The following is a 13,954-nucleotide window of genomic DNA, read 5'->3' as shown; positions in this document are numbered from 1 at the left end:
TTTTGGTCTCTAATTGATGTGTTATTTTAGTCTCTAATTTATGTGTTAGAATATTGAGGTTTAGGTAAGTATATGTAGTTTATCTTCAGTTACACTGAATGAAGTAGAGCTGAAATTTGAACCCAGATGCATGTATTCTTTATATACGTTTCTTGATAAGTTTCATTAGCCTTTTGGGAACCTCAGTCATGGGGAATAGACCAACTGATAAGGCAGCTCACTGTGTTGGAAAATGGCTATTATTGTTAGAAAATTCTTATGTTGAGTCAAAATCTATATCCCTTTAAACTATTTCCTTTATTCGATTTCTGACTTTTGGGACCACACTCAGAATAAGGTTGGTCGTCTTCTATATCTATAGCCAATTTTTTTTTTTTTTACTAAATATATATTTGTAATCAGAAAAATGATATATACTATTTTTTTAAATTAGTTTCAGACTGATGACATACATGGCTGTTTTTAAGCCAAATATTTATTTCAGAGGTTTTAAGTGAACAAACCTAAACTTTAAAAAAAATCTCAAATAGATTCATTAGCAGCAAGCTTTAATAAAGAAAAAAAAAAAAAAGCACGGGTAGAATAACTGATTATAATAATTTTTCATGTGGTTATCCAAAGCAAGGTTTTACTGAAGACAAAACTTGTTTATTCAGATATTTAGAAGTGAAAAGACACAGTTGTACTACACATACCTGCAAATTATTCATATTGTTTACTTCCTTGTTCAAGTCTTAGGTGCAATTACAAGTCTCCTTTTTTCAAACATGTACCCAAAGGGTTATAAGTTAATGAATTCATTTTCCACTGATGTTCTCTGGTGGTTAGGGATCCTAGCCAGCCCAGGAAAACCTACGAAGTTGATAGAGTATCCAAAAGCTGAGTCTTCATTTACAATAAAAAATAGAAAATGTGGCAAAAAATAGTAAACAGGAAAAATTAAATTGAACTAGAAATAATGGGTAGGATGATGTGATCACTGTAATTAAACATTGTTGCTTAATGTTGAAAATTTTTCTTTAAGACTCCTTTCTCTTGGCAGCCTGCCTTTGCAAGTCTGCTCTATCCGTTTATAGCCTTGGCTTTTCTCTGCTTCAGTGCTGAGTTTCCCAGGAATGGGACTGGGGAGGAATAGGAGTTAGTTGCAGTACTTAAGATTAACAGAAAGTACCTTCGGAAGGTCTGCCACCTTTGCCCGGACAGGCTGTGCAGGGAAGTGAGAAGGCTAATTCCCTGGGAACACGGTCAATGCTGGGAAATGGGATTCTAACTGAAGTAAAAACTATTCCTTATACCAAGCATGCTTTTCCCACCTCCCACCCCAGCTTCTCCACTATTTCATATATCCCATAAGAATTGTACTTTACAGCCTTATTTTATTAAGTTTCATCAGTAATATAGTTTATATAGTTAATATAGTTTATATGTCAAATATTTCATTTTAGAGACTGCCTATATACTTTTGAGGCTGTTTTAAATTTTTCTTGGAACAAAGAGGGAATGTATGCTTTATTAGCACTTGCAAACCTTGAGAATAAAGTTACTGAGTTATTTCCCAAAGTTTGTGTAATACCCCACTAGCCACTTCTGTGGTGATATATTAAATTTTATTTATGAACTCCTATACTGTACTTAGATGCTAAGTAGATCCATTTCCTGTCCTCTGCTAGCCATTATTTATTATTTATTCTCTTTTTTCTTTCTCTACCCTTTACTTTGAGCTATAAATGAGAGTTCAGGATTTTCAGTCATTTGTTAATATTTGTCTTCATAGACAGGGATCTGAGAAAAAAGTATTCTAGTTAGTGATATTTATTAGAACTTTATTTTTTTTCTGAGTAGAGAGTCTCACTTTGTCACCCTCAGTAGAGTGCTGTAGCGTCATAGCTCACAGCAACCTCAAACTCTTGGGCTCAAGCGATTCTCTTATATCAGCCTCCCAAGTAGCTGGGCCTACAGGTGCCTGCCACAACACCCCACTATTTTTAGAGATTGGGTCTCTCTTGAGCACACTGGTCTTGAATCTGTGAGCTCAGGGCAAACCACTGGCCTCAGCCTCCCAGAGTGCTGGGATTACAGGCGTGAGCCACGGTGCCCAGCCTATTATAACTTTTAAAAGGATTGTAGAATCCTTCCCTAGAAGGTAATTTTACATTTAGAGAATCTTTATTTAGAAAGAAACCTGTGGAATGCTAAATTTCTTAGAAGTTAGTGAAATATCCAAATCAAGTGTGTTGAAAATAATGTTTTTAATTTCTTCTTTACTCAATATGTGATTATACTACTGTTGAATAAAATGATAAAGACTACTTTTACTCAAGATTTTAAACATTAAACACAAAGTAAAATCTACTAATTCATTATCTTTTTATGAAAGCAAAGTATTAATAAGGAGCAAATTATCTGTAAGAATGTGGTTTATGGAAAATCGGTGTACCTTGAATTAGGACCCCCAACTATGTAACTGTATGAGAAATCACTTTAAGCTTCTAGGAAATGTTAAGTCCATTTCATCTAAATATGTAATATATTTTCTCCTTAATTCCCCACTCCCATTTTTATTTTTTATTCAAGATTCATAATCGATACGAAGGCAAGGATATTTCAAAGCACAAGCGGAATTTGGCTATAGCAGGTGGCGTAACATTGTCTGTAATTGTATCTCCAGTAGTAGCTGCAGTGACTGTAGGTAAGAAAATGCTGAAAAATCCTAATTACCTGGAATTTTATACAGTTACAATATATTTAAAATAAAGTGTTATATTGTTAACTATAAGAAGGTTACAGTTAAAAAAAAAAGGTTACAGTTTTGTTTATTTTAAGGACAGTTAAAGTTGAGTGTACAGAAAATCTCTGTAGGTTAAAAGTGTTATAGACTTAAGAGCCTGGCCATATACTAGTTAGTGACTGATACCTTCCCCCCCCAAAATACAATTCAGAGACTTGGCACATAAAAAGAAAAAAGTGTACATCTTTTTATGTCTCTTTTTTTTCCCTCATGTTTGTCACGAGGAAAGGCTGGGAGCCTTGGATTTGCTTGTGTTGTTTAACAGCTGCGTAATCCACTTTTGGCAAGTGTTGTAGCCAAATTTTCAGAACCTTAGCACTTTTTTCCTGTACACCTCCTCTCGAAAAAGACTTTCTGTTCCTAATTCTGTATGAAATCAGCACATTGTAGCCCATAAATGCATTAATGTATACATGATCTATGTGTTTATGATTTAATAAAAAAAAAAGGAAAAAGACTTTCTAAGATTCACATTTCTGTGGGGTTTTTTGTTTGCTTGCTTGCTTGTTTATAATGACTAATTTAATTCCTGTTTAGGTATTGGTGTTCCTATCATGCTAGCTTATGTCTATGGCGTTGTTCCAATTTCTCTATGTCGAAGTGGAGGTTGTGGAGTCTCGGCAGGCAATGGAAAAGGAGTCCGGATTGAATTTGATGATGAAAATGACATAAATGTTGGTGGAACTAACACAGCTGTAGGTAAGTCCATTAGGCAAAGGAAGAAAATGTGCTTGTTAGTAGCTTAAGTGCTGGGGAGGCCAAGATAACATGCAAGTCAGAATTTCCATTGCCTTCCTTTTACTAAGCCTCATAGTATTGATCTAGATACAGGGGTCCTCAAACTGCGGCCCGCGGGCCACATGAGGCGGTATGATTGTATTTGTTCCCATTTTGTTTTTTTACTTCAAAATAAGATATGTGCAGTATGCATAGGAATTGGTTCTGGTTTTTTCTTTTTAAACTATAGTCTGGCCCTCCAGCAGTCTGAGGGACAATGAACTGGCCCCCTGTTTAAAAAGTTTGAGGACCCCTGAAAGTACATCAGTGAAATGAACTGGCAAGAAAAGGTATATGGATGAAAAAAAGGTTGAATAATTCTAGTAATATAACCTCTAGTGGAAATATAATGTCCTAGAAATCCTATATTTTCATCTTAAATTTTGCTTAAAATATTACAAATCTTTAAGAAAAAAAAGGACATGAATAAAAGTGGAGCTCATGAGAGAACAACAAATGACCAATAAGTTGAAAGTATCTTCAACTTGATGTTATTCAGAAAAATAGGATTTAGAACAACAACTGGCAGAGATTAAAGAGAGTGAAAGGCTTTTATAGACGCCCAATAGGGGTATAAATTAAACCTCTCTTTAAAAAGTGCATGTTCTGGGCAGGGCCTGCTAAACAACAATGGCAACTACAACAAAAAAACAGCCAGGTATGGCAGGCACCTGTAGTCCCAGCTACATGGGAGGCTGAGGCAAGAGAATTGCTTAAGCCTAAGAGTTTGAGGTTGCTGTGAGCTGTGATGGCACAGTACTCTACCCAGGGCGACAGCTTAAGACTCTGTCTCAGAAAAAAAAAAAAAAAAAGTGCATGTTCTATACTCTGGCAATTCTTGTTTTAGAAATTTGTCTTAGGGAAATAACCAGACAGATGTGTAAAGTTAATGCCTACTTCTTTACCTTCCCTTCTCTTGAACTTATTTCAGTTAGATTTTTGTCCCTACCACTGCAAAATTTTATCTTTGCCAGTTACTAAATCAGTTACCAATGGCTTCCATGTTCCCAAAGATAGTCAATTCTTAGTCCTCATCTTAATGCCTGACATGGTAGACCATGCCCTCTTCTTAAAACACTTCTTTACTTGTCTTCTGGGAAACCACTTCTTACATCTTCTGGTCACTCCTTCTTTCTTTCTTCCGGTTCATTTCCTCTCCTAACCTCCAAGTATCTGTTTCCCAGGGCTCAGTTCTCAGTTTTTCTTGTTTATCTACATTTTGTCCTTAGGTAATCTTATCTATTAAATAATATATACACCTTCTTATAAATTTATATCTAGGCTAGAACACTTCTCCCCTGAATTTCAGACTTGTATATTTTACTCTCTTTAATCTGCATTTGAGTGTCTAACAAACCTTTCAGCTTAATTTGTCTACAACCAAAGTCTGATCTAAAACCTGTTCTTCCCTCAGTCATCCTCACCTAAGTAGGTAGCTTCTCTGTTCTTCCTATTGCTTGGGCTAAAAATCTTCCCTTCCATTGAATCCCTGTTTTCCTTTCATACCCTACATCTATCTGATCTATCAGCAAATTATGCTGCTGCCTTCAATATTTAGACACAATCCAACTCTTCTTACCCTCTTCACTGCTGTTCGATTAGTCCAAGGTACTATCCTCTTAGCTGATCTGTCAGCTTCTCAGCTTCCACTCACTGTTGCACAGTTCAGCCTGGTCATACCTCTAAAACTTGTCAGATCATGCCTTTCTTACATTCACAGCTTCTCTGGTGGCTTCTAACTTTATTGGGGAGAAAAAATTCAAAATCCTTATCACAGCCCATGAGGCACCATATGATCTACTCCAACATCATCTCTGAGCTTGTCTCTTGTTATGACCCTCCTGTTTTATACTACTTTTCCTTAGCTTTTGAGGATGCCAAGCATTCTCCTACTTCTAAATTTACAATTCTCTTTCCTGGGACACTTCCCCAGGTAATTTTATGTCTTACTCCTTCACATCCTTTGAGTCTCTACAAGTGTTACCTTATCAAAGAGACCTTCCTTGATCACATCACATAAAATGGTCCACAGATAGGCATGAAATCGTCATTACTCTCACTCTCCTTTACTCTATATTTCCTTGTAGCATTTGTCACCATATGATTGAGTATATAGTAGGAATACAGATATTGGCACAAATAAATGAATGCTTCAATACAACACCTGTGTAAAGTACTATAAGAATGGAATATCAGATTGCTGTAGATAGTCATAACTGTCATGTGGAAATCAACTTTTGGCCCATTCGAACGCGGCCCAGGCCTGCTAAACAATGACAACTGCAACAAAAAAATAGCTGGGTGTTATGGCAGGTGCCTGCAATCTCAGCTACTTGGGAGGCTAGGCAAGAGAATCCCTTAAGCCCAAGAGTTTGAGGTTGCTGTGAGGTAAGACTCCATGCACTCTACTGAGGTTAACAAAGTGAGACTCTGTCTCAAAAAAAAAAAAAAAAAAACAGAAAGAAAACTATTACATAATTTTCTTTTGAAGTCAGCTAAAATTTTCAACAATCAAGTTCCTTGTAGAATTCCTAAATTTTTTTGATTTAAAAGAAAATTAGTGACCATTTGAGGTTGAAAGCTAGTCCCTGATCCAGCTGTACTCTCTATTTCACTTTATTCTTTCTTACCCCATAGTTACATGTCCTCGACTCTAGAGTATTTTTTCAATTCCTGTGTATGTTTTACATACTTCATATAATAAAATGTCCTATCTGAAATCATAGAGGAATTTAAGAAGGGGAAATTGAAAATCGTACTTACTTCATAATTATTTTGAAATGTTTGCATTTAGATACAACATCAGTAGCAGAAGCAAGACACAACCCTAGCATAGGGGAGGGAAGTGTTGGTGGTCTGACTGGCAGTTTGAGTGCAAGTGGAAGTCACATGGATCGAATAGGAGCCATTCGAGACAATCTGAGTGAAACAGCCAGCACCATGGCACTCGCTGGAGCTAGTATAACAGGAAGTCTGTCAGGAAGTGCTATGGTAAACTGTTTTAACAGGTAAGAAATAGTAGTATGTTTTGTTTGTATTGTTTTTCTGCCTTTTCTGTTAACTACAAATTATTACATGAGGAAAAATGTGAAAATAAAACATGATGATTATAACCCTACTGTGTCAGAAATAAAAATAATAATGTTTGAAACAACTTCTGCCAAATTTTTCAGTGCACTTGTCAGATTTTATATTATAAATTCTTCTGGAGCTGCTTCAGTGGACTCTGAAGTAAAGGCAATGCTTAAGCATAGAATTTGCCTTTGTAGGTAACAAGAGCTGGGCGTTAGGAGATTGGAACTCTGGCTGAGGCCTGGGGAATGAGTAGAGTCAGGAAGGCATGAACTGTGGGCCCTTTAATGGGATTAATAGTTACTTTATTCTCACCAGGTCTCTTACCAATAGCCATATAGATAAGTAGGAAAAATTAGTGTATAAACTCCTTTGTTTCCTCTTTGATTCACTATTCTTTACTTCTGTTTATTACCCTTGATTTCCTTTAAATGTAGGGGAGAATACATGAATTCAAAAGACAGATCACTAATATTTATCTTACTTACAGATAGATTGTAAAAACTCTTGAGTTACAGTGGTATATATGATAATCTTTTATTTTATAAGTTAGATGTTATAATAGAACCATTTTTAATATATAAGGTGACACAAAAGTTACCTCTAAAGTTGCTATACATAGCGGAAAATGGGAAATTGTAGCTAAATGTACCTTTATTTACAAAATATTCATTACAAACTTTTATAGACTATTTACAAAATATCCTCTACATGTTGGCAACCTCTTTGTAAACTTTTGTCATGAATATTTTGTAAATAAAGGTACATGTAGCTACAATTTCCCATTTTCTCCTATGTATGGTGACTTTAGGGGGGGCAACTTTTGGGACACCCATAGTTGCACAGGATTTTTTGATTTTCTTGTCTGTCATGTTCAATGGTGGATAATGTACTCTTATTTTGTGTTTTGTACTGAAATGTAAAAAAGTGCATATGCCACATCCTGAGTGAGAATAATGGAGCATATATAAGTTAAAGTTCTTTGTATTTCTTTTGTGTTATTCTGTAACAACCTTACTTGGCAGGCAGTTAATTTTTCTATTTGGATGGCTTGTACCATTCAGTGTGCTGCAATAGACTTTGAATAATCAAATAAGAGGAAACAAAGAGAAATAGTTTCTAAAATTGCTTCTTGTTACTGGAGTTCTTAACTGAATTATTTAAAGATACATATTATAGTAGCACTGATATTATGTATAATTTTGGTTTTTATCTGATACCTCCCTCTTGAAGATTGGAAGTACAAGCAGATGTACAGAAAGAACGGTACAGTCTGAGTGGAGAATCTGGCACAGTCAGCTTGGGAACAGTGAGTGATAATGCCAGCACCAAAGCAATGGCAGGATCCATTCTGAACTCCTACATACCATTGGACAAGTAAGAAAAAAAATTGTTATCAAATCAGAAATATTTTTTAAATTAACCTTAAAGGATTTACCTCTATCATTAGGCAATATTATCATAAAAAATGGTTACCAGCTAGTACGTTCTTGGGGAAAGAAAACTGTGAGATGTCCAGAATAGGCAAATCCTTATAGATAGAAAGTAGATTAGTGGTTGCCAGGAGCTAGGGTTGAGGGGCAGCACAGAAAGGGAAAAGTAGAAACTTAAGAACTGATTACTAGTGGGTACAGGTTTCTTTTGGGGATGATGAACACATTCTGAAGTTAGGTGGTGGTGGTGGTTGCACGTTTCCGACTATAGTAAAAACTACTGGATTGTGCACTTTAAATAAGTGAATTTTATGGTTTGTAAATTATATCTGAGTAAATTTTTTTTTTTTTTTTAAAGAAGATAACATACTGTAATCGTAGCACTTGGAGTCTGAGATGGGTGGATTGCCTAAACTCACAGGTTAGAGATCAGCCTCAGCCAGAGCGAGACCTCGTCTCTAAAAATAGCCGGGCGTTGTGGTGGGCACCTGTAGTCCCAGCTACTTGGGAGCCTGAGGCAAGAGAATCACTTGAGCCCAAGAGTTTGAGGTTGCTGTGAGCTGTGACGCCATGGCACTTTACCCAGGGTGACAAAACGAGACTGTCTAAAAAAAAAAAAAAAAAAAGAAGGTAGCATAGTGCCTAAAGCAGCATAAGCAATAAATATTAAAATATTAAAGCATTATAAAAACAGTTTTCTTATTTCAAGTAGTTTTTTAAGTAGACTGTGTCCTGGATTAATATATTCTGCATCTATTATGTAGTGTTTGAATTTTTCACTCAGAAACCCTTCCCACTTTGCTGTCATCTGAATAAAAGTAAAAAGGAAATCAGAAATTATGTTTATATTTGTTACTTTTATGTTTCAGAGAAGGCAACAGTATGGAGGTGCAAGTAGATATTGAATCAAAGCCATCCAAATTCCGGCACAACAGTGGAAGCAGTAGTGTGGATGATGGCAGTGTCATCCGAAGTCACGCTAGTGGTCCATCCAGTGGCTTGCCCGAAGGTAAATCCAGTGCCACCAAGTGGTCCAAAGAAGCACCAGCAGGAAAAAAATCAAAAAGTGGTAAATTGAGGAAAAAGGGTAACATGAAGATAAATGAGACTAGAGAGGACATGGATGCCCAGTTGTTAGAACAACAAAGCACGAACTCCAGTGAATTTGAGGCCCCATCCCTCAGCGACAGTATTCCGTCTGTAGCAGATTCCCACTCTAGTCATTTTTCTGAGTTTAGTTGTTCTGACCTAGAAAGCATGAAAACTTCTTGTAGTCATGGTTCCAGTGACTATCATGCCCGCTTTGCTACTGTTAACATTCTTCCTGAGGTAGAAAATGACCGTCTGGAAAATTCCCCACATCAGTGTAGCATTTCTGTGCTTACCAAAACTGCTTCATGTTCAGAAGTTCCACAGGTGAATCATATTGCTGAAGAACATGGTAACAATGGAATAAAACCTAATGTTGATTTATATTTTGGTGATGCACTAAAAGAAACAAATAACAACCACTCACATCAGACAATGGAATTAAAAGTTGCAATTCAGACTGAAATTTAGGCCCATAAATGCTGCACAATAATTACCACTGAAGAACCTTATTTGGAGTGGTTGAACTACATGTGACTACTTTTAAGTTTCAAGTTACCAGCAAAAGTCAAGTTTCATAATCATAATGCAGATGCATTTCTGTGTTCAGCAGAGCATTATGTTCCATGTGGATCTTAACTACCAAACTATGAAATGAAGGCTTTAAAAGTGCATTATTGTAAAGATAATAAATCTTAGGAGCAAAGCATGTTTTGTGTATTTGTCACAAAACAAGTTTTTGAAGCACATATCTATGTGTATTTAGATAGAAATTTGGCTTAATTTATAATCAATATAAAGTACTAATGCAGTTCTATAGCATTCTTATGAAGAAAACTTGAGGCTTGGGATAAGTGGTTAGTGATATTTTGTTGAAACCACTAAGGGATACTGTTTAAAACTACTTCACAAGTTACTCTTAGTATATGATACTCTCAGTAACATTTCTATTTATGTATGGGCATAAATTTCATTATTTTCTTTATATGCAATGTGGATATGTAAAGCTTAATGCAGCCCATTTGCTACCATTTGGATACTTAGACACTTTGAGCAAGGTTTTGGCAATTTTTGCACAACTTTGAAATAGAAATACCTGGTACTTGATATATCTTGTATGTTGTTGATGCCATCTTAGAAGAAAAATGTAAAGGTAGGTAATTAAGTATATTGACAACAGCAAATAAGATGTATAAAACTGCAAAGTAAAATGTCATTAGGCATAAGTATTATAAAAAGTCACCTTTCCCAAAGAGAAAATTTGCACCCCATTGATTCTCGGTGCCTTTGGGATAGACTGGGTTTTAAGGGCCTAGTTGTTTGAGGATTTTGCTGTATTGTTTTCCACGATGTCTTCTCTGGTCACCTTGGATTATATAGGAAAATACAGAAAATAGATAAACATAAATGTGATTAATAACAGTGCTGAAAAAGTATTAGCCTACCAAAGACACACTCAGGCATTAGTGAATAACTTTACATAACCTCAATTTTTCACATGTGCATATATTCTCCAACCATGAAATTGAAGCATGGTGCAGAGCTTGTACCAAGTAGCAAAGGTCAACTTATGGTTGGCTTTATTTTCTTTTGCTTTTGTTTATGGAAGATGTTCAGCTGACATAAGCAGAACTTGGTCAAAATACTGCCTGTACTGTTGACTTCCTGTATAATTCATTTAAAGTAAGTTGACCTCGATGATAGCAGTTAAAATGTCCTATCTTATGTGTTTCTTTAAGTATTACCATTATGGTGCTATTGAGCGTTTTCTTTTGGTAAAAAGAAAAATGTCATGGGCTGCAGTCTTCTTCCATCACTTTTGCTCACCAGGTCCATTACTATGCTTAAAACACTAGTGCCAGTTATTTTATTTGATAATGCTTATTATGGTATTTGTATATTTGTTTGCCTTCCAGTTTTGTTCAATAATGAGTGTGTAAACTGCATACATGAAATAAATGTAAATACTAATGTATTGCTGCCTTCTGGTGTGTGTACAGGTGTTTTTTTTTTTAAGAACAGGAATAGTTACTGGCCATGTGGTTTTCATAAGTGCTGCCAGCCATTCTCATCTCGTGATTCTACCTTCTCATCTCAGTCCAAAGGGAAACATTTGCTGAATTTCCCAACATTGTTCAGAAACTATCCTTTCTTCATGTCTAATTCCTGCTTTTCTAGAAAGAAGATACTTTATTCATCAACATAATTTTATAATTTCTTTTCTTTCTTTTTTTTTTTTTTAGAGATAGAGTCTTACTTTGTCACCCTCGGTAGAGTGCCATAGTGTCACAGCTCACAGCAACCTCCAGCTCTTGGGCCTAGGCGATTCTCTTGCCTCAACCTCCCAGGTAGCTGGGACTATAGGCGCCCGCCACAATGACTAGCTGTTTTTGTTGTTGGTGGTGGTGGTGTTTTTTTAATTGCAGTTTGGCCAGGGCCAGGTTTGAACGTGCCACTCTCGGTATATGGGGCCAGTGCCCTACTCCCTGAGCCATAGGCGCTGCCCCATAATTTCATTTTGGAAAGTAAATTGGTTGTGCTTAATTTTAGTAAAAAGACCCATCATTAAATTCTGAAAAGAGATAAGTATCACGAATGTGATGAATAACAGTGCTGAAAAAGTATTAGCCTAGCAAAGACACATCTTAGAAATCATCACCTTAGAAAAGTAAAAAGATCTTTTTTTTGGTTTTTGGCCGGGGCTAGGTTTGAACCCACCACCTCCGGCATATGGGACCGGCCCCCTACTCCTTGAGCCACAGGCACCACCCAAAGTAAAAAGATCTTAAAAGGCTATTTTAAGAGATTCTACTCTGGCAACATTGGATTATGAAACCAGAGCCACTTATGGTCAATGTAATGGAAATCAAATGGTTTATATTCTTGTAGCCTTTATAAAAATGCATAGGTGGTTTACTGTTTTCCTGGTACACAGTTAATACTTGATAAAAATCATCTACATGTCTATGTTGACTGCCTTCTTGGCACTTTCCTAAATGAATTTAGGAGGAATATAGCAAAAGTGGTGTCAGAAAGGGACCTGTATATAGTTTACCCTGTCCTCTTCTTACACCCTTCAACTGGTGCCATCACTTTCATTTTCACTTAGACCTTTCACCTGGCTTCAAAAGTGCCTTATCCCCCGGCTTCTTCAAACTTGTGTTAATTTAGGATGAAGCCAGATTTCCTGGAGCTCAACACTGGGCTAGCCTAGAACAAGAGAATGCCATGGTGTTCAAGACAAACTTTAACTCACTGAAATCTTTTAAAAAATCCTTTTTACTTTGTTTTCTTAATGGCCTATCAGAAAAATCACCTGGCAATGAGAGAAAAGAAACTGTTGATTATGTAAACCACTGATTTATTTATTTAATTTTTTATTAAATCATAGCTGTTAACATTAATGCAATCATGTGGTACAATGTGCTGGTTTTATATACAATTTGAAATCTTTTCATCGAACTGGTTAACATAGCCTTCATGGCATTTTCTTAGTTATTGTGTTCAGACATTTATATTCTACATTTAGTAAGTTTCACATGTACCCTTCTAAGATGCACCGTAGGTGTGGTCCCACCAATTACCCTCCCTACACCCATCCTCCCCCCCTTCCCACACCCCTTTCCCCATAATCTTGTGCTGTAATAGGGTTACAGCTTTCATAGGAAAGCTATAAATTAGTTTCATAGTAGGGCTGAGTACATTGGATACTTTTAGACCACTAATTTAACCAGTAGATTCTCTGAAATGTATAAATTCCTGGCTTCAGAGCACTGAATTAGCTTTTTATGCTAAATGTATATAATTCATTACTTGTATTCTTGCTAGAAATTGGGTTAATTTGTAAATAAGACTTTCCATAGTATATTGTCTATAGATTTACATTGCTAAGAGATAAAGTATATGTTGAAAACCATTAGAACCATTACATGATACGAGCAGGATGTCTAACCTCTTGCTCCATGGATCATTTTGCCTGATTTCATTACTAAAGCAAATGTTTATATACTGGTGCCCAAAATGGTATTGGTATTTTAGGGTGGTGCCTGTGGCTCAAAGGGGTAGGGCGCCGGCCCCATATGCCAGAGGTGGTGGGTTCAAACCCAGCCCCCGGCAAAAGCTGCAAAAGAAAAGGAGGTATTGGTATTTGAATGCCCAAAATGGTATTCTAAATTTGGAGTTATATTATTTAGGTAGTTATCGTTTAATAGTGAAAAGGAGTTGGCAGTTTTTAAATTTAGTTCAAATTAAATCACTGTGCTTTATATGCTAGTCAGAATTTTTCTTATTTCTACCAGTTTATTTATTCATTCTTTGAAGTAACAAAATAGATGCTGGAAAGACAGTATGGTACCAAATAAACATTCTAGCTTCAAAGAGGTGAGACAAAGACAAAAATAATGAACACATACACATAGCTTAAAATAAGATAACCAGATATAAAATGATAGCTAGATGATATAGTTGCTACGAAAAATTCGAGGCCCGAGCAATAGAGGGACTGGGGTTTGGGGTACTGTTTTATACACGTACAGAGCAAACATGCAAGGACTCTGCTTCACGGACATTTGGGCAAAGATCCAAAGGAAGAGGGAGCCCTGTGAATGTATCTGCCAAACGAGCATCTTGGAAACAGATCTTCTCCAAGGGGAATTAATGGACAAGTTAGCTATCAATTGGGATTAAGTTTGATGTCTACTAGAGCAAGTCTGCCACCTTCTTCTTGGAGAGTATCTCAATTGTTGTTGCCACTTTACATTTCCGTAAACATCTTAGAATAACCTTTAGTTCTACC

At 36.2% G+C, this 13,954-nt stretch overlaps 1 protein-coding gene across 2 annotated transcripts in view; it reads left to right on the top strand.

Moving 5' to 3' along the window:
• RNF19A (ring finger protein 19A, RBR E3 ubiquitin protein ligase) overlaps nt 1-11,134 on the top strand; it is a 60,157-nt gene extending 49,023 nt beyond the window's left edge. For both annotated transcript variants that reach the window (XM_053558758.1, XM_053558759.1), the window contains 5 exons: nt 2,575-2,689; nt 3,326-3,487; nt 6,360-6,573; nt 7,871-8,014; nt 8,940-11,134. In XM_053558758.1, the coding sequence (XP_053414733.1) occupies nt 2,575-2,689; nt 3,326-3,487; nt 6,360-6,573; nt 7,871-8,014; nt 8,940-9,630 (1,326 nt within the window). In that variant the 3' untranslated portion in view covers nt 9,631-11,134. The remainder of the gene's footprint in view (nt 1-2,574; nt 2,690-3,325; nt 3,488-6,359; nt 6,574-7,870; nt 8,015-8,939) is intronic.
• Nucleotides 11,135-13,954: the final 2,820 nt, after the last annotated feature.

The sequence above is a fragment of the Nycticebus coucang genome, chromosome 13, assembly GCF_027406575.1.
Source record: "Nycticebus coucang isolate mNycCou1 chromosome 13, mNycCou1.pri, whole genome shotgun sequence".
Classification (NCBI taxonomy): Eukaryota; Metazoa; Chordata; class Mammalia; order Primates; family Lorisidae; genus Nycticebus; species Nycticebus coucang.
This window is presented reverse-complemented; position numbering and strand designations above follow the sequence as displayed.